This window comes from Lonchura striata, chromosome Z (assembly GCF_050655825.1).
Source record: "Lonchura striata isolate lonStrDom1 chromosome Z, ASM5065582v1, whole genome shotgun sequence".
In the NCBI taxonomy this organism is placed as follows: Eukaryota; Metazoa; Chordata; class Aves; order Passeriformes; family Estrildidae; genus Lonchura; species Lonchura striata.
The window spans coordinates 47,809,457-47,831,969 of NC_140740.1; the positions used below are offsets into that span (position 1 = coordinate 47,809,457).

A 22,513-nucleotide genomic window follows, 5' to 3' on the forward strand; every position below is an offset into this window, starting at 1 on the left:
TTGTGCCCACAGAAACACAGATCTCCTGGACAGATAGATACTATATCCCTTGGACAGAGGGATGCCCCAGTTCTCTTTCTGTATCAGGATTCTGTGTCCTGCAGTGGGTGGGGAATAACTTGAACTATTTGGAAATATTTGCAACTCCCTATCTGCAGTGGTGAATGGAGAAAGGGGTATCATACTGCTTTTGGTATTGAATAATGCTGAAATGAGTCAGACTCTTCAGTCCCTAAAGTTCAACATCCTGAATAGCAATGTGAAGGTGTGGTAGAACTGGTAAAGAATCAAAGAAAGGAAACCAGCAGGTAATACTATTGATAAGGTATCTAAAGCTGCTGTGCTGCCACAGCTGACATCCTGCTGATAGTCACATTATACTGTAAAAGCTTGCCCCCAGTTTCTGAGGGCAGGGTCTTCTAAAACCCTCCTTCCCAGAAATTCCTCCCTTGCATGGGGATGCCCCCTTCTTGAGGCTGAACCACAGAGATTTGCCCACAATTACTGGTATGGGTAATTTCAGGGTCTACATTAATTAGTTTTGCTAGCTTTAATATAATGAATACTGCTTCAAAATATCACATCATACTATAGAAATTGTTATAGCTTTTAATCTGTAGTAAATAATTCTTATAAAGATATTTTTGTCTAATTATCATAATAAATTATTTGTTTTTATATATTTATATCTGATTTGTCATCCTCAGTGCTGTGGTATTTTGTTGTACAAAGTATCTATTATACCTGTAGAATTCTTTAGACATAATCCTTTGACAAAATCTAGGGCTAAGTTGGATCCAGCTATGCCGAAACTCTTCCCTGGGCGGGACTCTAGAATGCAGGAAAGTGCTTTCTGAACCTTGTGATTCTGTGGGAGGGCTTATTTAATGAACATTATCTAAGCTCCCATTCTGCCTGTGGCCCTGTCCCAAAGACACCCCCACAATCCCATGTCCCACATCTCCACCATCTCCCAAGGCAGGAGCAGATGTGTGGGCCTGTTCTGTGCCCACAGCCAATGCTCCTCTGCATGCCATGAGGGTCTGGGGGTGCCAGCCAGGGGACTCTCTGCTCCCAGCATGGGCAGGGGGTTGCTGGCACTGCTGCACCTGAGAACTGCCACTGGACAGTGAAGCTGAAGGTGGGGCAGCTCTTGGCTGCTGGGCTCCTTCCAAGGGTGACACCACGATCTGCTTGTTGGTGGCTGCCACTGCGCTGTGGCAGGAGCGCAAGAAGGTCCCAGCTGGGGAAAAGGGGTCATGTAAGAGCCCAGCTCGTTTCTCCACAGGCCCTGCAGGTGGCCCTAGGGCTTGTGTGTGTGGCTCAGTCAGTACCAAGGCACAGTGCTGCTTTCAGCCTTGCTAAGCAGCAGGATGTGTGTCCCATGGCACAGCCCCTTGCCCTGGCAGCTGGGACCAGCACGTCAGGAAAGCAACCCTCAGTCTCTGGGCAGGGCAGCAGAGCTGGGGATACTGGGTACCCCACTATAGCAGGGATAGGTGACCCACAGTAGCCCCAGGGAAGCACAGCCAGAGCTGGCAGCCTTCTTGGTCATGGACACTGCACTGTGGCATGGCACAGCGTGGTATAGGACAGTACACCCAGACCATGCAGCTCCTCAGGCACAAAACTCTGTGTGCTGGGGTGGCAGAGCATGGCACAGAAAAAACACGTACACAAGGATGGCAGGGCCAGGGCTTGCAGCCCCTCGCCACCCATCCTACACCCAGGACAGCACAGCACGGCTTGGCACAGCCAGACTGCCCCAGGGCTGCCCTCACCTCCCTGGATGCAGCATCACGGGCCACGAGCAGCGCCAGGGCGAGCAGCAGCAGCAGCCTGGGATGCCCCTGGTGCTGGTGCTCGTGTGTGGTGCCTGGGCTCTGCTCCTTTTATATCAGAGGGGGCTGAGCCTCCTGCCAAGGGACACCCATAAGGTAGGAGAGCCTGATCCCTCTGGACAGTCAGAGTCTGGGATGGGTACTGTGGGAAGTGGCAGGGAGCACAGTTAGGGCAGCTGGTGAGAAGAGAATTAAAGATACTACAGGCAGAGTGTGGGAGCTTGGAGGACACCACAGGTAAGGTGTTGGTTCTCTGAGATGCCACAGAAAGGGTGGAGGAGTTCTGGGGATACCACTAGAAGGGTTATTATCTCTTTCTGGCCATGACAGGACTTCCTTTGTGCCAAAGTGCATCCTTAATACTCAATAGCTATCAGGGCTGGCAGATAGGAAGTAGCCTGTCCTCTCCTCTATGACAATTCTTCAGCAGATCATTACAGTGCCCCAGTGCTTCTAGTGGGTTACAAATGCCTTTTTTTTTTTTTTTTTTTTTTTGCTCCCAGGGGAGAATTTCTGGGCAGAGGAATAATGTAATCTGGCAAGAGCAAGCTCCCATATGTGGCCCCACTGCACCTGCTGGTATCTTGCTATGTCAGAGCCCACAGCAAATGAAGGGGGACAAAGATGCAAAGAAGATTTCCCTTGAGGTCACTGTGGGAGGCTGGAGGGGTAGTGTGGCACCACAGCACTGGAGCATCTCACCTGGGCTATCCGCCTGCATTTATCTTGGAACAAAGGCATTCTGGGAATATCAGTTGTCACTAGCCCCTCTGATAGCTGATAGATTTGGAAACACCTGTCCGTATTGCACAATGTCCTGGCCAGAGCTGCCACCCACCCATCTGGCAGCAATAAAAAGGAGAGGAAGCAGGAGTGCCAGCAGAGACCTGCAAGGAGCACATCAGCTGTCTGCCTGCTGCAGCAATGGTGAAAGCAGCTGCCTTCCTCCTTGTGCTCCTCCTGGCCCTGGAGGCTCACAGCCTCTCTGTGAAAAAAAGGTACTGTGAGGGTGGGATGCAGAGGGTGGGGAGGGCAGGGGGCTGTGGCTGCAGGCTGTGCTGCGGCACAAGTTCTGAGTTCTATCCTCTCCAGTGTAACCTGACTGGGCAATGGAAGAATGACCTGGGCTCCAACATGACCATTTATGGAGTAAAGGAAAATGGTGACTTCACTGGCAAGTACCTCACGGTTGTGTCAGACTCCCCATTAAAGATCAAGGAATCACACTACAGGGGTCCCAGCACCACCCAAGTCAGCTGAACCAGCCCACCTTTGGTTTCACTGTCCACTGGAACTTTACAGGTATTTAGTCTTTTCTTAGCATCCTTGTTGCGTCCCCAGACCTCCCTTCTGTCCTTCCCTGCAGATTCTCTGCCTTACCCTGCACTATCCCCACTGCTCTCCCTCTCCTCTCCCTGGAGCTCCCCCATCCTTGTCCATGGAGCTCCTCGGTTGCTGTCAGCTCCCAGTCCCAGGGTGCAGAAGAGGCAGCAGGGGCTGAAGCCTGCACTGTCTGCCCATCTCAGTGTGACACCCTAGCCCTCTGAATCCTCCTGCCTGCTTTCCCCATCCCCTCTGTCCCCAGAGGCTGGGGACAGCAGGGGTCTACTGTTCCCTGTTCTGGGCCAGCCAGTAACCTGCCACATTGGCCATGCTCCCCTCCACCTTCTGTCTTGTCCTCACAGACACCATCGCTGTTTTCACGGGACAGTGCTTTGTGGAAAAGAACCAAAAAGTTTTGAAGACCATTTGGCTGCTGAGGCCATATGCAGAGAAATGCAGAGACAACTGGAAGCCACCGGGTGAGTCCCCTGTCCCTGCACTGCACAGGTCCCCTGTGCATCCCCGAGGGGTTGGGACTGTCACAACTGAGTGTTTTAGGCCACTTAGAAGCCACTCTTACAGGTGTTAGCAAAAGGAGGTTTAATATCTGTTTGCAAAAGCAGAACTTATCAAAGCTCCATGGTAAGGTTCACTTGATTGCTTCGTGCAGGGGTAAAACATAAAAAAGGGGTTAGAATCAATTTAGAATGATTTACATGGAGGCTGGGGATGGAAAAGGAGAAGTGATACCCTTTAAATTAATCACAAATTTCAGGGAGGTACCCACTACTTTCTAAACTACTGATGGATCTGAGCTGGGGCTGATTATGCTCTAAGTCTCAGACCTGCTCAATGGCTTCTGTCTAAAGGATGTGGCAGCACTTAACTATTGACTAATTTAACATTTATAAGGTGATTTGGGAGGGTTTACCACAATTACAGCAGAGACCTAATTGTAGATCCAGGCTGGCAGCAGTCATACTGCACTTGCTACGGGCTGTTCACACCCCATCAGCCATGCACTTGGCAGGATGGCACAGCTCCTGCAGTGGTCCAGGAGAGTTAGAGGGGCCTCACTTAGGAATGCTGTGGGAAAGCCATGGGATGGTTGACTTTAGTCATCAGTCAGTCTTCATCCTAGATGTAGTGTGAGATGGTAATTACAGGAATTTTTCACAGTTGCAGTAATGATAACACTGTTCTACTTGGTCCGTGATTTAGGCAAGTAATACCCAAAGGCTTTTGGAGTATTGGTTTCTGTGATAACGAAACAGAAAGACTTGGTGTGTAAAGTGTCTGTGGCAGCTCAAGGGAAGCTTCACCACCTGAGAGACATTTCCAAAGCCAAAGGCCTAAGAAGAGATCCTGAATGGCCTGAGGATGGGGATGAGAGGTGGTGCTCCCAGCCGGTTGTGCTCAGCACTTGGCAGACCTGCTGCCATTGTGCAAGTGAGGGAGGACAGGGTACTTGTGCACAGCTTCCCTGGGCATTCTGACAAGGTGCAAATGTTTTGGAAGGATACAGAGCTGGGCAGGCATTGGGCCACTCCCACCCTTGCATCTTCTCTGTCTGCGTCCCTTCAGAGTTGGCTACAACATATTCAAATGCCTGGAAAAGTTCATGGATTGAGGGTGGTAGCATTGGAGTTCCCAGAGAAGGAGCAGTGCCAGGTTGTAGCCCTTCTTCCTACTTCAGCATCTGCTTCTCCCAATAAAGCTTTTCTGCAAACACACAGGGTCCCCTCTCTTTCACACATCAGTGCCTCTGTTCCCTTTCCTCACCACTGGCCTCTCTTGCCACTATCTCTGAAGGCCATTGTATGACCCCTGCTGTGACCCTCCATGCCTTGGGCTCCTCTTGTCAGCCCACCTACCACATGGTCCTACTTGAGACCCCACCTGATGTAGGCCAGCAGGACCCTACTCAGCCTGGAGTGATGGCCTGTGGCCCATGTCCCACTGAGAGTCTGCAAACTGCTCTGCTGTCTCCTCTGCAAGGAGTAAGGACAGAGCTGGGAAGACCAGGGGCTCCCCCTGGGCAGGCAGAGCCAGCTGTGCACCCCCAGCATGGCAAGAAGGCAGCCCCAGTGCTGGGCACGGAGCTGCTGGGGCAGCTGCATTCCAGGGCTGCAAGTCCTGGGCACAGCAGAGCAGCTGGAGGGGGATGCTGGCTCCACGGCACACATCTCTGCAGCAGCAGCAGTCCCAAAGGCTCCATCTCTTCCCAAGGGGAAACCCTGAGCAGGCACCAAGGCAGGGCTCTGGGGACACTCACCAATGTCATACTGCAGGCTGATCTGCAGCTTGGGCCACAGCATGATGAGAGCAAAGGAGGCGTAGAAATGGACATCGTAGGTGTTGTACATCCGGTACTCCTGGCCTGGCAGGACAGGGCAGGTGGTGAGGGAAAGGAGACTGCCATGGGGAGGGGAAAAGGGAGGGAAAGGTCCTCCCTCCACATGGCCCAGGACAGGGGGAATCTCTCCCAGCACAGGCAGGGGCTCCCGTTCAAAGTGGGTTTCATTCTCTACATAGAGCACAGGGGATGTGGGGAACACTCCATGCCCTATCCTCCAGGGCTGCAAGGGGTTTTCCTGGCAACTGCACTGCTCCCTACACACTGGAGCGTGAAAGACAGCCCCATGGCAGTTTACAAACACATGCAACAGTAATGGGAGGGCTTGGGTTGGGAGAATCCCTCACACCCTCCTGAGTTACCTTCCAAATAAGCAAATCTCCCGTACTCCCGCAGGACAGGGAGGAGGTGGGAGAGCCCCGCACCCGCCGGCCCCTGCAGGTCCTCGGCACAGCAATCGGGGGGCACCTCCACCCAGATGGTTCCTCCATCCGTCATGAAGTAGAGCTCATTGAAGAGGGCTGACTTGTACCAGGAAGGCAGCTGGCTGTGGCAAAGAGGGGAGCTCACCCTCAGAAGCTGGGTGGTGATGCTCCTGTGGAGGCCACTGGGAAGGTGCTTTCATCTGCCCTACCTGTTCTCCAGGATGGGATTCTGCCATGCTTCAATCTTCCTCTCCCACTCCTCGTAGTGCATTGGGGAATCACTAATTGTGAAGATCAGTCTGCAAGTGGTATGAACAGCTTTTGGAGAACCACAGCAAGGACTAGCAATGGGAAGTTTGGATAGAGCCTGCATTTGGGAACAAGGCACAACATCCTGGAGAGATTTTTAACAGCCAAGGGGGCTGGAGGAAAGAGCTCTGCCCTGGCTTGGGTGCCCAAAACCACCATGGCCACCCACTTCCCCTGCTCCTCCTCCACCTCTCCCACCAAGGATGGAGGCACTCACCAGCGGGTGAATCCAGCCTGCCATCCTGCAGGAGGTCCTGCCACACCTCTCTACCCAATCCCGTGGGATTGAATGCCGTAACATGGGTGACTCCCGTGCCAGCCTGAGCAAGGGAAGAGCATCATCAGGGGCTGCTCCTTGAGAGGAGGAGATTAATGCTCTCCCCTCCCCAATACCACCACCAGGACATCACACTCACTTCTCATGTGCTGCCCAGCAACTCTCAACTTGTTGCCTCAGCCGCTCTCCTGACACCATCCCCAGAGAGGGTGTCCTCAGGGAAGTCGTGTCGCCACTCCTGGCGTCAGGCAAGCGCTGAGAAACGGTGCCAACCCCAAGCCCTTGCACCCCCATCCTTTGGCCAGCTGGCTGCAGGCAGCTCCCCCACACGCAGCAGAGCTGCACAACCTCCCCAGCAGGAGCCACAGCAGCAGGGCCAGCCCTTTACCTTCTCCCGGGCAGAGATGGCCAGGGTGAAGGGGTTCACGGCCGGGCAGTGGTGCAGCAGGACCCCAGCAACCCGCTCGCCATCCTTCTGGAAGGTGAAGGGCTCGTTCCAGTGCCCGCCGCTCCCATCCTCCTTCGTTCCCATGCCGTTCTGCAGGCTGAACATGATGGACACTTCCACGTCCTCATCCCTCCCGTTCTCCACCTCCCAGATGAACACTGCCACTGGCAAGCTGGAGTCCTGGCAGAGACGCAGAATGCTGTCTACACGGCTGCTGCTCCACAGGTAGCTGCCCCAGCATCATTTCCCCCACTGCTGGGGAACAGCACGCAGGATGCAGCGGGAACAAGAGCACTGGCGGTAACAACTCGCTCTTGGCGTCTGCTGCCGAGCTGAGCGGCAGGAGCAGAGGAATCTGGGAGGCAGGCAAGACAAAATTCCAAAGAGAGGCAGCCCCGGGCTGGCAACCAGCATGCCGGGCAGCAGAGAGACGCAAGGCGGCCTTTAGGGCTCAGCCAGGTGTCTCATCGCTCATCTCCTCGGCAGGCTGATACAGGCTCACGTGCTGCACCGGGGTAAGAGGAAGGTCAGACGTGTCAGCAGCACAGCTGCCACCCTCGCCTGGGGCTGCCAGCCAGCACGGGCAGCGCTGAGCCATCCCTTGCTGCAATCCCGAGCTCCCGCACGGCTGTGGGGCTTCCCCTGCCCGGACCACTGCAGAGCACAGCCGTGGGGAAACGCCGGCAAAGCCTGGGGAAACGCCGGCAAAGCCTGGGGAAACGCCGGCAAAGCCTGGGGAATCGCAGCTCTGCCCTCGGGGATGCCCTCACCGCCTTACCTTATAGTCATGGGGGATGACGGGAGAGACCTGCCGGCAGGTGAGCACCACCTGCTGCCCCGGCAGCTCGTAGACCAGCCAGGCGCGGGGGTACAGGGCATGGTAAAAGGCGTAGTGGCCGCAGTAGCCCCAGTTCCAGCCCTGCAGGCTGCTGGGTCTCTCCATGGACAAGACCTGCTGGTAAATGGTCTGCCCCTTGCACCGCAGGCACACTGTGAACTGTGGAGGAGAAGAGGAGCATGTGCAGGGGATGAGATGAGCCCTGTGGCAGATGTCTCAGCTGCTGCAGTGACTCTCACCTCCCTCAGTTACCTTGCTGAAAACTGTGCCTAACAATCATTCCATAGTGGCAAAGGCCAGCATTCAGCTCTCTGAGGCAGAGCACACCCCACCAACACTTTTTCTTTTAGAACAGAATAAAAAGTGATTGCAACTTTACACATGTTATTTGCTGCCTTAAAAAGCCCTATATGAATATGTAAGGTGACTAAGACTTGTTCCGTACCTTTAAGTCTGTGGCTCTTCAGTTGCAGGAGGAGAATTGGCTGTAGACTCCTGTCTGTTGGGATAGTCAGAGCAGCTGCTGGTCCTGCAATAACTTAAAGGGACAGGGGCCGTGGAGAAACCATTTGGTTTGTCACAGCAAAGCTTTCTGGTGGACATCGGCAGGCAAAAGCCTCAGCTGAGAGAAGGGAGCAGCGGCTTTGTCTGCGGGAGGGTAACAAAACCACTTCACTCTGTGTTGGGAAATCAGAGGAGAGCTTCAGGTGACTTTAGCTGGTCACTGTGTTTAACCCAGGATGGGGCTGGGGCTGTGCCTGGGGCTCCAGGCAGGACTCGGTCCAGCCCTCCTGCAGTAAATCCCTCCTGCAGCTCCTTTTGGGGAGGAAACAGTAGATGTGGTGCAGTCCAGGATGTGGCCTGCCTTTCCCCAGCCTCAGCCTGAAGATGCTGCTGAAGGTGGCACTTCTCCCTGCTCTCTGGTGAGCTCTGAGCCGACTGCAGGTGGGAGTGGTGAATTCCTCTCCTCAGTTACTATGACATTTCATGGATTTTTCCATGTATTTTGCTCCATTGTCTGGCTGGCATCACTGCTGTCTGTAAGCTCATTGACATGGCCTTGGTGCGTGCACAAGTCAGCAGTGCGATGTAAGAGCAGCCTGTGATCCAGTCCTGAAGAAAGTGTCCAAAAGCTTCTGCCAGAGAAGAGCACCCCAGCCCTTCACTGATACCCACGGCATCCCCATGGCTTATCTCCAGAGCCGCACTGGGGAAAAATCTCTGCAAGGATGCTTGGCTTGAGCACAGAGAGAAAGGATTTTTGCTGCTTTTGCTTTGAGTGTGCCCAAGCTCTCTGGTTGGACTGCCCAGCCTTCCCTGGCAAGGTCCTGCCTGGTGTCAGCCCAGCCTCTGCTTCCCCTGACTCTGGTGTCACCAGACTGAGAATAAGTGTCTGCCACGTCCCCAGGCTGTGCTGATGAGCCTCATGGCTCTTGTCTCTCTTGCAGTTTGACACTGTGATTACTCCATGACTTCTGCAGTGACATTTCCTGTCTTTATTGTCAATAATGGAAGTGTTGCAAATACTGTATTTATTTTCAGCTGTGTGCAAGAGATTTTAATCTCCTTGTAGTCCTCACTGTGCTTCTGCTCTGATGCTTTTTGCTGAGCTGGCAGGTTGTTTCTATGCTCAGCAGCTGGATGGTTGGTTTTGGCTTCTTTTTTTTTGTAGGTTTGCAGGTTTCTTTTTGTTTACCTTGTGTTTCTTTGTTCTCTTTTTCTCTTTTGACAACAGCTTGCTCAGTGTGATACTTCCATCTATTCTGGTAAATATTTTTAATTCTTACCTGGATGATTTTTTCCCTTATAGTCAGAGGGAGGTTTTTACTTTTTCCCAATAATGTCCTGCAATAAGTGTTTAACCAGAAAGCACAGCTGACCTTTCAGAAGTCTTTCACCTTCCCTTGAGAGAAAATTTTTGGGTACCTGAAACTGGACACAGAAAACCACCAGGGGTCATGTGTACCTCAGTCTGACCTCTTCATCTCCAGGCTGTCTCTTCTTGTTCTCCAAGTTCTTCTTGGAACTTCTGCTGCATTCTCCAAGCCCACTCTAGGTCACAATCCTTTGCATCATCATCCGATTTCAAAACTGAAAGGATTAAAGTACTTTGGAACTGACTCAGACTAAGCTGTTTTTGTTTTTTCCTTGACCTGAAGCAGAATTTTCTTGTACTTTCTTTTCCCAAAATTCCCAGTAGTTACACAAACAAGCCTAACAGTACCCAAAACATGTACTTTGCAGCTGCAAGATAAATTCTGATGTTGCCAGACTGCCTTGGCCATCATTTTTGCCTTTGATGGAAAAACACCTCCTGATCCTGGACAGTCCTTTGTCCACCTTTGTCCACCTTTGTCCAGTGTACCACCTTTTGAAGGCCTTGTCATGCTTCCTGTAGCTGGTGCAGAGGCTGAGAGAACAGTACAATGAAGGAGAAAGTGCAGTCCTCAAATAGTCCTTACCCTAAGGAACAAGCACTGGCAACCAAAAACTTGATGAGGGTGGTCTGGTTGGCCCCAAAACAAAATTTCTAGAGCTGAGTGGGCTTTAACCAGGGACTGTGGGAGAGAATCTGTTTTTGGAGATGCACTAGTTGGATGAGCTATCAGCTTCCCCAGAAGGAAGGTGGAATGTAGTTCAACATCATTCTACCAAGCAGAATTTTTAAAAATCTTTTTGGGAAAAGAGGCTTTTCCACTTCCTCCTGTTATTTTCCTGAGGTGCTATTTAGGAACAATTGACCCAGTGAGCAGTGTTGGCCTTTTCCTCATGGAAAATTTATTTCTGCTCTAGACTGAGCCTGAGGAGTACACATGAGCACCAAGCTCAAAGCCCCCCATCTCTGTGCACATGGGACTCTGAAAGCCTGCGGGTTCCCCAGCCATCCCAAACTGCAGCTGGTACCTTGCCCAGGAGTACAGGAAAGCTCTCTCCTGCAGTCATTGGGCTGGCTAAGGTGGGCAGCTGTCCTGCAGGGAAAAAAAAAGGTGTGGGTGAATGTGTGTGTGTGTGTGAGGATATTGGAGTGGTGCACTCAGGCACACGGATGCTGTAGCTGTCCTGGGGTGCCACTGCACATACTGACTGGCTCTGCCCCAGGAGGGCCTGTGGCAGATACAATCCCCAGGGGAGACCCGGCTCTCCGGACAGTGACAATCTGAGCCCAAGAAGCAGGTCCTGGTCTGGTACCATGGCCCCCTCCCTGCTGGTGCCGGGGGCAGGCAGTGGAGCACATTAAAGGGGATAAATCACTTCAGTTCTTAATAAATCTGTCCAACTGTCTACTCTTGTCCTTCTTTGGTGTCTTCTTTGGCACAGGTCCATACTGGAAGAGGGAACTCATGCAATTCCCCTATATCTTCCTGAACTAGGCTGAAGGGCTAGGGAGGAAGGGAGGGGACAAGTCCCAATGGTGGCTGGCTCCTGTGGAGTTTTGCTGAAGGGAGTAGGATGAGCCTCCTTACCCACTTCTCCACCTATAATGGCATGAAAGACCTGACCCTTGCTTTCTTTTCTGCTGCATGCAAGGCGTGGTAAGGCCAGGAGCCAGAAAATACCTCTGTGGGGAGTAGCTGTGCCAGTTAACCAAATCCCGTGTCCTTCTGCCCAGGGCTGGGCACCTTGCTTCCTTTTCCTCCTTTCTGTGCCAGTGCCACATTTGAAGGTTGCACCATCCTGGTTAGGGAGGCATAGGGATTAGGCAGGTCTACTGCCCTTCCTGTTGTGTTCCCACACAATGCTGGGAACTGTGAGTTTTGATGGATGCCTTGGTAACTGCTGAGTCACAGCTGCTTCTCCAGCCTGCCAAAGCTGTGGGACATGGGTCCTGCATGTGTGGGGCCAGCATGGCCTCTTCTTGTGGCACCAGGGAGCAAAGGCATGAGCACCAGCTGGGACAACACTTCTCCCTCCCCAGGCAGAGTAGGACAAAGGTAGGAGTGCTGGGTACTCCCCTATACCAGGGGTAAGTCATCAACAGTACCCACAGATACAGCACAGCCAGAGCTGGAAATTCCTATGGTCATGGATGCTGCATCATGGGATATTACTGGAATGAGATGGGATGGTGTGGGATTGCATTGGATAGCATTGCGGGGCTCAGCAAGAGCATACAGCCTGTTAGGCAGCATGGCACAGCACAGCCAGGGCCTGCAGCCCCTCAGCCGGACAGCACAGCACGGCTCAGCTCGGCACAGCCAGACTCTGCCCCAAGGTTGCCCTCACCCCCCTGGATCCAGCATCACAGGGCCAGGGCGAGCAGCAGCAGCCGGGGGCCCCCATGGCAGTGGTGGCTGTGCGTGGTGCCTGGGCTCTGCCTGCACTGCTGCCCTACGCCCACTCAGCCCCTTTTTTATAGCAGAGGGGGCTGAGCCTCCTGCAAGGGACATCCATGGCAAAGGACAGCCTGGTCCTCCATGGGGATGCACAGGGGACCTGCACAAGGCAAGAACACGGACCTGACCTGATCTCAGATAAAGCTGGTCAGAAAAAGAGATGAAAGACATCACAGAGGGGCCAGTGGAGCTCTGTGAACACCACAGGTAGGGCAGGGCATCTCTGAGGACATCACAGAGAAGGGCAGGAGGGTCCTGAGGACACCACAGGAAGGACTATCAGCTCTTTCTGTCCACTTTAGAACTCAGTGTTCCCAAAGTCCTTAGCCGCCTTTAGGGCTGGGATGGGAAGCAGCCTATCCTATTTGCTGTGAGCATTCTTCCCCCACTTTTCTGTCTTGGGAGCTGGAGCAGGCCAGGGATCACCACAGTGGCCCAGGGCTGTCAGTGGGTGACAAATGGCCTTTTCTTCACTCCACAGGGGAGTGTTCCTGCAACCATGTAAGTAGACAAGTAACAATATCCAGGAAGAACAGGTTGTCCTGGGTGCAGCACCCCCAGAGCAGCTGGTGTTATTCTCTCACACAGCAAAGCCCACTGACAATGGAAAGGGACGGAGACCCACTCCCTTTGGGTCACCGTGGCAAGGTTAGTGGGAAAGGAGTGCCAGCACATGAGGGAGGAACACCTGGGGTTCCCACCTCCATCTGTATCCTGTTGGCAGCTTCCAACAATAGCAGTGATATCCCAATCCAGCTGGCAAGGAACAAGAGCAGGCACTGAAGACAGCACAGCTTCTGGCTGGACTGGTATTGCTTTGATGCATCAATACTGTTCCTTAACCCAGGCAACGTGCCTTCCAAAAATTTGGGTTCAGTCTTTATAAAGGGATATATCTGATTTCTCCTTCACTCTGGGCTGTATCACCTCAATAAGTTTGCATCTGATAGGCTCAGCTTTCGTCAGCCTCTGCATGGATGTAGCTGAGGGCTGAGAGGACAGTCCCTGGTCACAGACATTTTGCCTGCACCACTGTTTTTCAACAGTGATAATTTTTAACTTCTTCAGTGCTTCCTGCTTTGCATTTCTTCCTGGCCTGCTGGTTGCCCCCACTGCCTGCTGTGCCAGGGTTCAGGCATGGCATTGCAGAATTTAATCCTGCTGATTGCCAGCTCCAAGCCAAACTTTACTCTCTGATGTTTGGAAGGTGCAAACCCCATAGAAGACACCTCAGCACTCAGCTGAGATCAGCCAAGAAATCTACCTGCTTGAGCACTGAGCTGGCCCTTGAACCTGCCAGATGAGCCACAGGGATTGTTAAGTACAGAAAAAATAAAGATTATGTGAACAAATAAAAATATTTTTTGTGTGATGCTAAAATAAACCCACACCTGCGAAGGAGCTGTGGGCTGCCATCAGCAGGATGGAAACTTTGTGTTGTCCATCCGCAGGATCCAGCAGGAGCCCCCTGAAATGTGGTGATGGTGAGGGGGTGATGGAGGAAGGGTGATGTCTGCCCCTCCTGCTCCCCATAGCCTTCCCTGACTGACCTTACTTGTTACCCCAGACATTGGTAAAGCTCTGGGCAGCACCTGCTTGCCCAAAACCAGAGCAAATGGCAGCTATGTGGGAAAACACACCTTGTTATGCAGTTGATTTCTGAGACAGAAAACACTGCAGCAGGAATGTGTGACGACCAGCCAGTTCTCTAGACAGGGATTTCTTCCAGGCAGGGTGCAAGAGGGCTGTAGGGCTCTTGAAGGGAGGAGAAGGGGCTATGGAGATGCCAGCAGCTGAAGCACAGTGCTCTCCAGCCTAGATAGCAATGAGTTTTACTGTCAGAGAGAAACCAGGGCCCAAATGTGAAATTTAAAAGAAAGCAAAGACTGAGGAAAAACAAAAATAAATGTTGCAAAGAACTGTCTTGTCTCCAATTTACAAAAAGTATTGTATTCTGGTGAATAGGCTCCATCAACTTTTGCTATGATGACTCGAGAATGAAAACATGTATTTTAGGAGACTTTTGAAAACCATTTAGAAATGGGTGAGAAACTTTGGGGTGAGTCCATTCACTTCAGCCTCCTTGGCCAGCAACAAGTATAATGTAAGGGAAATTATGAAAATATGTTCTTACAGTTATCTAAGAATTCGTGTGTAAATACAAGTTTTGTCTCTATTAAGATCCAACATCCCAGATATTCAGTGAATGTTGGCTTTTCATTAAGTAAATAATTCCCTTCCAACACAAACAAGTTTGTAAAAACAACAGCTTAATGTGCACATTAGACCTTTTTAGACCCATCAGTATGGGGCTGGGGAGGATGAGAAAGCCAAGTCCCAAAACAATCTGGATGGTGGGTGAGTTTGCATGAGCATGCCTGGTGAGGAAGGGCAGGGTGAGCTGTGTACTGCAGTCAATCCTGAGCTCATCAAGCTTAAGGAGTCTCAAAACCTGCACACAGAACTGGTGTAGCAAATGGGTGACAGAATGGACAACAGTTCCAGAGAGGGGTTTTCCCCTCCGACCATTTACCACCAGTCACTGATCAGCAGGAGCCATGCCCTCCCTGCAAGGTGACAGAGGAGTAGGAATGGACATTTTCAGCACTCATTTCTGGGAATGTTTGCTGCAATTACTCCCTCTTACGGCTCGGAACCACAGATTTGGAAACACCCAGATTGCACAATGTCCTGGCCAGAGCTGCCACTCATAGCCCTGTCAGCAATAAAAAGGAGAGGGAGCAGGAGCATCAGCAGAGACCTGCAAGGAGCACATCCCCAGGTACATCAGCTGCCTGCCTGCTGCAGCGATGGTGAAAGCAGCTGCCTTCCTCCTTGTGCTCCTCCTGGCCCTGGGGGCTCACAGCGTCTCTGTGAAAAAAAAGGTACTGTGATGGTGGGATGCAGAGGGTGGGGAGGGCAGGGGGCTGTGGCTGCAGGCACCAGTGCTGAATTCCCTGCTCTGCAGTGCTCCCTGGTCGGGCGCTGGGTGAATGACCTGGGCTCCAACATGACCATCACAACTGTGAATGGAAATGGTGTCTTTGCTGGCTCCTACCACACGGCTGTGACAGCCACCTCGAAAGAGATCAAGCTGTCACCACTGCAGGGATCCCTGCAGAAGAGCCCTAACCAGAAGGGCCAGCCCACCTTTGGCTTCACCGTCAACTGGAGCTTTTCAGGTACTTCTTTTCTAGCTTCCTTATGGTATCCTGGACCTCTCCTGCTCTCACTCTTCTGCTCTTGAAGTTTTTCTGCCCTCCCTGCAGTGTCCTTGTTGATTCTCTGCCTTACCCTGCACTATCCCCACTGCTCTCCCTCTCCTCTCCCTGGAGCTCCCCCATCCTTGTCCATGGAGCTCCTCGGTTGCTGTCAGCTCCCAGTCCCAGGGTGCAGAAGAGGCAGCAGGGGCTGAAGCCTGCACTGTCTGCCCATCTCAGTGTGACACCCCAGCCCTCTAAGTCCTCCTGCCTGCTTTCCCCATCCCCTCTGTCCCCAGAGGCTGGGGACAGCAGGGGTCTACTGTTCCCTGTGCTGGGCCAGCCAGTAACCTGCCACATTGGCCATGCTCCGCTCCACCTCCTGCCCTGTTCCCACAGATTCCATCACTGTATTCACGGGCCAGTGCTTTGTGGATGAGAATGGAAAGGAGGAACTGAGGACCATGTGGCTTCTGAGGTCACATGTGGACAAAATAAAAGATGACTGGAAAGCCACCAGGTGAGTCCCCCGTCCCTGCCCTGCACAAGGTCCCTTGTGCACCCCAAGGGGTTAGGGCTGTCACAAGTAAGTGGTTTGGATTGCTTGCAGAGCCATTCTTATACCTGTTGGCAAAGCAGGTTTAATACCTGTTTTAAAAGCACAGAATAACGTATTTTGATGGCAAGGTTCACTTGATTTTTTTGTGCATGGGTAAAACGCAGAAAGGAAAAATACCATTCCCTGTGGTCCTGCCGAGGTGCAGATGTGGTGTGGGAATACAGGGCTGGGTGTGTGTTTGGACACTGTCATGTCCCTCCCTTACATCTCCTGTGTGTCCCCACAGGGTGGGCATCAATGTCTTCACCCGTCTGCAGTCACAGGAGTGAGAGCGGCATTGGGGGCTTCCCAGGCCAGCAGCAGTGCCAGGGGAGTGCCCCTGCTCCTGCAGCACCACCTGCTTCTCCCAGTAAAGCTTTGCTGCAAATATTTACAGTCTCCTGTCATGTTGTTGCAAAATGTTGGATAAGTAAAACGTTGTTTTAAAAGCTTTGTTCCCTGATGTTTGAGGTTTTTTATGCTTTCAAGCCTAATCAACAAGAAGGGCATTTAGCCTGTGAAACTGAGAGCAGCAGACAAGCTCAGCACTATGTCCAGGTGTTAAAAAGAGATCTTACTTGGTAGAATTGCCTTGTTAAGGTTTAGGTCTTGATGGGCTTCAATAATCTCAGAGTTGAGTGCAGGTTACAAAATTTGGGATGAACAATATAGCATTGGTAATACACACAAAGAGTTTACAGGAATTTACAGGACACTTGGCAAGGTAACAAAAAAGCAATAAAGACAACTAGATCAGGAAAAACTCAGTGTTGAAGCAGCTCTGACTGGGTAGAAAGTAAATTCTGGCAGGGGTAGATCATGACTTATGGCCCACTGAGTCAAGAAACCCACCAACCCAAGAGAAGAGAAAAGTTGAACCTGCAAATTAATTGCAATCACACGCAAGAGAATTCTTAACCAACAGGAGGAAGAATAGTAACTAATAAGAGAACTAAATAACTCATAACCAATGAACATTAATGCTTTTGTTTGCTAGATGTGTAAATAGCAACATGTTTTGATAGTTGGTGTGCTTGATCTTTGGAATAACACTGAGGACTCAGGCTTGTGGAACTAAAATAAAAAATCAATGTCTCTCTTGGGTGTGTAATTACTGCCTTGTTATGCACCACGTAACAAATGAAATTTTTCTGGACAGCTCTGTAATGGCTCAGCACATACATTCCCAATACACTCCATAGTGTCTTACGGTCCCTTCTGTCACCATACCCGAGGCCTCATTGTGTCCCCTGCTGTGGCCCTCCATGGCACAGAGTCCTTCTTTGCAGCCCTCCCTCCCGCCACGATCCTTGGGATTCTCCCCAGCCCAGGGCAACAGGGGAACACCGCTCCGTTCAGCCTGGAGCAGTGCCAGCTGCCCATCTCCCACCGAGTGTCCTTTGGCAGGAGGCCCGGTTTCGGAGGCCGCTGCCCGGCCACAGCACACTCTGCTATAAAAGGGGCTGGGCAAGCATGGGCAGAGCCCAGGCACCACACACAAGCACCAGCACCAGGGGCACCCCAGGCTGCTGCTGCTGCTCGCCCTGGCGCTGCTCGTGGCCTGTGATGCTGCATCCAGGGAGGTGAGGGCAGCCCTGGGGCAGTCTGGCCGTGCCAAGCCGTGCTGTGCTGTCCTGGGTGCAGGGTGGGGGGTGAGGGGCTGCAGGCCCTGACCCTGCCATCCTTGTGGGGTGCTGGGAGTGACCAGGGGGCTGCCTGCTCCTGCTGTGCTTTCTGGTGCCCTGCCGTGCCCTGCCATACTGTGCCACTGTCCCAGATTGAGGAGCAGGATGTTTTCTATTGCCATCTGTGTAGCAGTTGTCTTCTGTTAAGTGCGCAGTTTTCCTTATCTCTTCCACAACCAGTCCTCTCTCAGGGGAGACATCTGCTGATAATGGGCTATTGAATGTCACTGCATGACTGAAAAGTACTATAACATCCCATTGTGAGATGCTCTGCCCAGAGGGAGGAGCCAAGCATTCCTAACTGGATATAATCTGGGTTTTGGGCACAACAGAGGCAGCCTTTCCACAGGTTTCCAAGAGGAACAGCTGGGGTTTTCCACTGGACCTTCAGAGGAAGACTACACACTTCTACAGGAGCACTGTACCAAGAGAACCACATCTGCCACCCCAGGAGGACTGCAGCTGCTGCAATTTGGACTGCAACCAACATGCTGGCCAAAGGAGAGTCATGCTGTATTCTGACTCTGTCAGTAGTTTTTCTTTTGTATTATTGCATGTATTTTGTTTCTTTTCCCTTTTCCTAATAAATTGTGTTTCTGACTTGGAGTCTCACTGGTTTTGCTTTCAAACCAGAACAGCCACTCCATGCTGTCCTGTGACACAGACTGCTGTGCCATGCTGTCCTGTGCCATGCTGTGTCACCCCTGGGGCACAGTGTGCAGGGCTGACAGGGTTGCATATCTTTACCATGCCATGCTGTGCTGTCCTGTGACACCCCAGCACACAGTGTTTGTCCACTCCTCTTGTGTCCAGCTGTGCCATACCATACCACAGTGCAGTGTCCGTGACCAAGGAGGCTGTCAGCTCTGGCTCTGCTGTCTCTGGGGGTACTGTGAGTCTCCTAGACTTTCTACAGGGGGGCACCCAGTACTCCCAGCTCTGCCCTGCCCTGCCCTGCCCAAGGAGGGAGAGCTGCTGTCCCAGCTGGCGCCCGTGTGCTGGTCTCAGTTGTCACACAGAGGGACCATGACATGGGACACATATGCCACGGCTGGTGGGGGTCGTGGGAACTGTGTCTCAAGACTGCCCAAGCCACCCACATAACCCCCGGTCCCCAGAGTGACCTGCGGGGTCTGTGGAGAAATGAGCTGGTCTCCAATATGACCGTCTTGGCCCCGAACACAGCTGGGACCTTCTCAGGCTCCCACCAAACTGCAGTGGCAGCCACCAACAAGCAGATCCTGGTGTGACCCTTGTGAGGGCTTCAGCAGTGTCCCAGTGCCAAGAGACACCCCACCTTTGGCTTCACTGTGCAGTGGCAGTTCTCAGCTCCAGCAGTGACAGGGATCCACTGCCCATGCTGGGAATGGGGACCCCCCTGTCTGATGCCCTAAATCCCTTGTGGCACCCAGAGGAACCCTGGCTGTGGGCACAGATTGGCCACATGCACACATTCCTGCAATGGGAAGTGGTGGTGGAAGAGCTTGTCTGTGGCAGGTTTCTGGAAGAGGGTGATGAGGGTGTCCATCGGTCTGTCCAAGCAGGGCTGATGCCCAGCTCTGTGTCCAAGTGATGTGGAAGCAGTCCACCTGGCCAGTGTGGCAGGGAAGTCCATCTCTCTGTCCAGGGCATGTATATCGGTCTGTCTGCCAGGACCAGGTGGCCCAGGCTTCCTTGTCTTGAGGTGCTGGCTCTCACCCCGCTCTGCATCTCTTGAACCTTGCCAGACTCCACCACTGCCTTTGTGGCCAGTGCTTTGTGGATCACCATGGGAAGGAGACACTGGAGACTACATGGCTCCTGCAGGAAGAGGTTCTGTCACACAAGGATACCTGGAAAGCCACAAGATGAGCTCTGCCCATGCCATCTCACCCCACAGCCCTCCCTCCCACCTTGCTGACACATCTTCCCTGCAGGATCAGCTCTTCCATCTTCACCCGCATCAAGTGGTGGGAACAGGGACCACTGCTGCCTGCACCCTGCTGTCCTTCTGCATCCCCAAGTCTCCCCACTGTCCCAGTCCCAAGTTGGGCTCCTGGCAAGGAAACACACCCTCACTTTGCCCTGCTTCTTCCCAGTGCCTCCCAGCAACTTGTTGACAGGGCTCCCCATTCCCACACTTGCTGCCCTCCCACATGGAGCCAAATAAACCTTTCTCCACAGGGCAGAGAGCTGTGTCCCTTGCATCCCTGGGATACAAGCAGCCATGTGTGGATGCCTCCCCATCTGTGGCCATGGGGAGAGCAAGGCGCTGGCGGGGGGACAACAGGGAAGTGTTTTGTAGGGGCTGGGAAAGATGGGGTTGGGGGGGTAATTCTGCTTCCTGATCATGGCTTCAGGCTTCAGCAGGGGCCTTCTTGTCTGCGTACTCATCTGGGACATTCACAGTGCTGGGTGGCTCCAGGCAGCGTGCCCAGTGTGGGGCACCCACAGCTGAGGGTAGGGGTGAAAGCTGCATGCAGGCAAGCCAGCACTCTTACCTGGCCTCATCTGATGTGTCTGCACTCCTCTCTGCCCCTTTCCAGATACTGCTCTGGTTGGGAGTCTCGGTGCTGCATGCACAGATGGGGGAGAGCTGGGTTCCAGCCCCCACAGAAATCTGGAGTGTTGGAGTGGTCCAAAATCCAGGCTGGATGCTGGGGGGATCAGGAGAGAGGCCTGGGACTCCAGGGGGAGCTACTGGGCAGACCGGGAGGCTAAAGCCAGATACTGAAGGTGTGCCTGTTGCATACATGCATATGCTGTACAATGTTCCTCCCACCGACTGGCTGTCACCTGATCAGCTGGCGGGTGGAGCAGGATACCGATCTTTTCTGGTGTTCATATTCGCACGATGTTATCTGAACATTAAACTTTATCATCTCCTTAGGAAAGGAAACAAATCAAACAAGGGCCCAATGCCCTTTGCACCGGTCTGACACTAGACCTCACTAATCCATCATTTCGGCAGCTCATCGGTTTCTGACTCATTAGTTATATAATCCACAATGCACAGCTCCTAACTCCTGCTCCTGAGCACCACAGGGAGAAGCTGTGTGGGCAGGGAGAGGTGCAAAGGGTGTGAAGGACAATGCTACCTGGGGACTGCTGGGGCAAGAGGCTGCTGGATGGGGCAGAAAGCACACAGTGCCCTGAGAAAGTGTCAGTGCCTGTCTGCCAACCTCTTCCTCTCACAGTATGCTTGTCCCTCCCCACCCTTCCTCAGCCTTTGCTTGTCGTGGTGTGCTGTCACAGCCTGCTGGGCCGTGTGCTGGGTGTTAGTTCGATGTCAGTGACAGCAGGGGTGCGATATTCTCCCTGCGAGCTCTGCAGATCCCAGTTATTGCTGGTCCAATGCAGGAACAGAAAACAGTGACATGGGTCTTGGGGTAGAACTGGGGTGATTTATTAGATGGATGACACAAGGACCCAACACCACAGCCGAAACACCACAACCCCAAGACCTGAGACCCCCAAGACGAGACTTTAGGGGGGGATACAGAGGTTTTTATACAACAACTTAGAGGGCGTGGAATAGGACAACTAACCAATGAGAGCATGGCAAATGAGGAGTCTAAGGTGGGACTCACATTATATAAACCTATCAGGGAAAAGAGTGGGGGGGAATAATACAAATGGGATATCAAGTACTAAAAGATTGACAGAGAAGGTTCTGGAGAAAGGGGTAGGGATAGGGAGGATTGACAACTTGGGAGGGAAGAGTAGGGAGGAGAATAATGGGCAAACAAAAACTTAAAGCAGAACACACCACAACATTAGTTCTTTTCCCTCATTCCTAGCTGGGCTCTGGGGCTGCACCCAGAGTGCACAGACCTGAGACTCTCCAGGGACTGAGCACAACTGGTTGATGTGCCTGGTGGTCCAGCTTTTGGTCAAAAGTCACCCTACATCCTCATCCTCACCCTTGCACCCTCGTCCTCATGCCTGCATTCTGCACAGAGTCCTCAGTTCATCCCCACTGATCCTTGGCACTGCCCTGATCATACTGGGGTCGTTCTCCTGCTTCCCCTCCCAAACGCCCACTGTAGCTGTCACCAACACCGTAAGCACCCAAAGACTTCTCTGTGAGGCTAAAGCCTTGGGACCTCAGTGTTATGTGTAACGAATATAATTCGTGCCAGTATAATATGATGTATGTAATATTTTATATTATTGAGAGGATGCATAAGTTGGCACAGGGAGTTGCCCCACATATTTGGAAACTGGTCCCTGATAAAACCTCATTTGCAAGTTAATACATGTAGCTTGTCCAGAGCTGGGTCATTTCTCCAGGTGATACAGGAACGCAGGGTGATGATCATCCTGGCAACAACTCGAGATTGGAATAGCTGGAACCCTCCAGGGTGATACATCTGAATGCTGTGCTCCAGTGTTCCAGCAACTACATCAGGGAGATTCATCACTTTCCAGACACTGGATTGTTTGACTCAGTGCAGAGAAAAGAGACTTTATGAATATGTGGGACTTTGAATGGAAAGAAAAGGCTGATCGCTGAAATCCCGGCCTTGAGCAAAATATTCCCTATAAAAACCACCTGCGCCTGTACTGGGAGGGTGATGTGTGGGCATAAGGGGACCCTCTGCTGAGGCACCCAGCACCGATCCTGGGCTCAGCACTGTCCTTTTCCTTGTGGCTGGCTCAGATAGAATTTGATTGCTGTAATAAAATTTTATTTTTATTTTTAATTCAGCTGGTTCAATTTTTATCCATAACATCAGTGTGAGTGGAGGATGAGGCTGGGAGCCCTGTACAGCAGGACATGAGGTCACTGAGAACCATGTTGGCCCAGGACATAAGATTTAATTTAATTTCTGTCATTTCATTACCCCCACAACTGCAAATTCCTTGGCTCCTGGTTCCTCCTAAGAAGGCAGCCAGT

General features: G+C 52.3%; 2 protein-coding genes and 1 pseudogene across 3 annotated transcripts; 2 read left to right on the top strand and 1 right to left on the bottom strand.

Moving 5' to 3' along the window:
* The first annotated feature begins 2,739 nt into the window (after nucleotides 1–2,739).
* LOC110484170 (avidin-like) lies at nucleotides 2,740–17,048 on the top strand. Of its 2 annotated transcripts, none has more exons than XM_085566353.1 (4): nucleotides 2,740–2,838; nucleotides 15,118–15,333; nucleotides 15,751–15,871; nucleotides 16,197–17,048. In XM_085566353.1, exons 1-4 carry the CDS (start codon nucleotides 2,766–2,768, stop codon nucleotides 16,237–16,239), a joined length of 453 nt encoding a protein of 150 aa, XP_085422479.1. In that variant the 5' UTR covers nucleotides 2,740–2,765; the 3' UTR covers nucleotides 16,240–17,048. The 2 variants fall into 2 exon arrangements, with proteins under 2 accessions (XP_085422479.1, XP_021410305.3); XM_021554630.4 differs by lacking the exon at nucleotides 2,740–2,838 and adding an exon at nucleotides 14,843–15,036 and having other exon boundaries at nucleotides 15,120–15,333.
* LOC110484195 (non-lysosomal glucosylceramidase-like) lies at nucleotides 5,048–8,564 on the bottom strand. The gene is made up of 6 exons (XM_077790397.2): nucleotides 7,758–8,564; nucleotides 6,920–7,159; nucleotides 6,288–6,574; nucleotides 6,155–6,247; nucleotides 5,883–6,067; nucleotides 5,048–5,544 (listed from the first exon to the last, which is right to left on the bottom strand). The coding sequence occupies exons 1-6, from the start codon at nucleotides 7,920–7,922 to the stop codon at nucleotides 5,048–5,050; spliced, it is 1,467 nt and encodes a 488-aa protein (XP_077646523.2). The 5' UTR covers nucleotides 7,923–8,564.
* On the top strand, nucleotides 16,562–19,791 carry LOC146763805 (avidin-like; annotated as a pseudogene).
* The last annotated feature ends 2,722 nt before the right edge of the window (nucleotides 19,792–22,513 follow it).

Coding starts and splice junctions, on each gene's coding strand:
- LOC110484170 (XM_085566353.1), top strand. CDS start 2,766: ATGGTGAAAGCAGCTGCCTTCCTCCTTGTGCTCCTCCTGGCCCTGGAG. Junction 2,839..15,117: donor CAGCCTCTCTGTGAAAAAAA/GGTACTGTGAGG, acceptor TCCCTGCTCTGC/AGTGCTCCCTGGTCGGGCGC. Junction 15,334..15,750: donor CGTCAACTGGAGCTTTTCAG/GTACTTCTTTTC, acceptor CTGTTCCCACAG/ATTCCATCACTGTATTCACG.
- LOC110484195 (XM_077790397.2), bottom strand. CDS start 7,922: ATGGAGAGACCCAGCAGCCTGCAGGGCTGGAACTGGGGCTACTGCGGC. Junction 6,248..6,287: donor ATCCAAACTTCCCATTGCTA/GTCCTTGCTGTG, acceptor TCATACCACTTG/CAGACTGATCTTCACAATTA. Junction 6,068..6,154: donor AATCCCATCCTGGAGAACAG/GTAGGGCAGATG, acceptor TCTTTGCCACAG/CCAGCTGCCTTCCTGGTACA.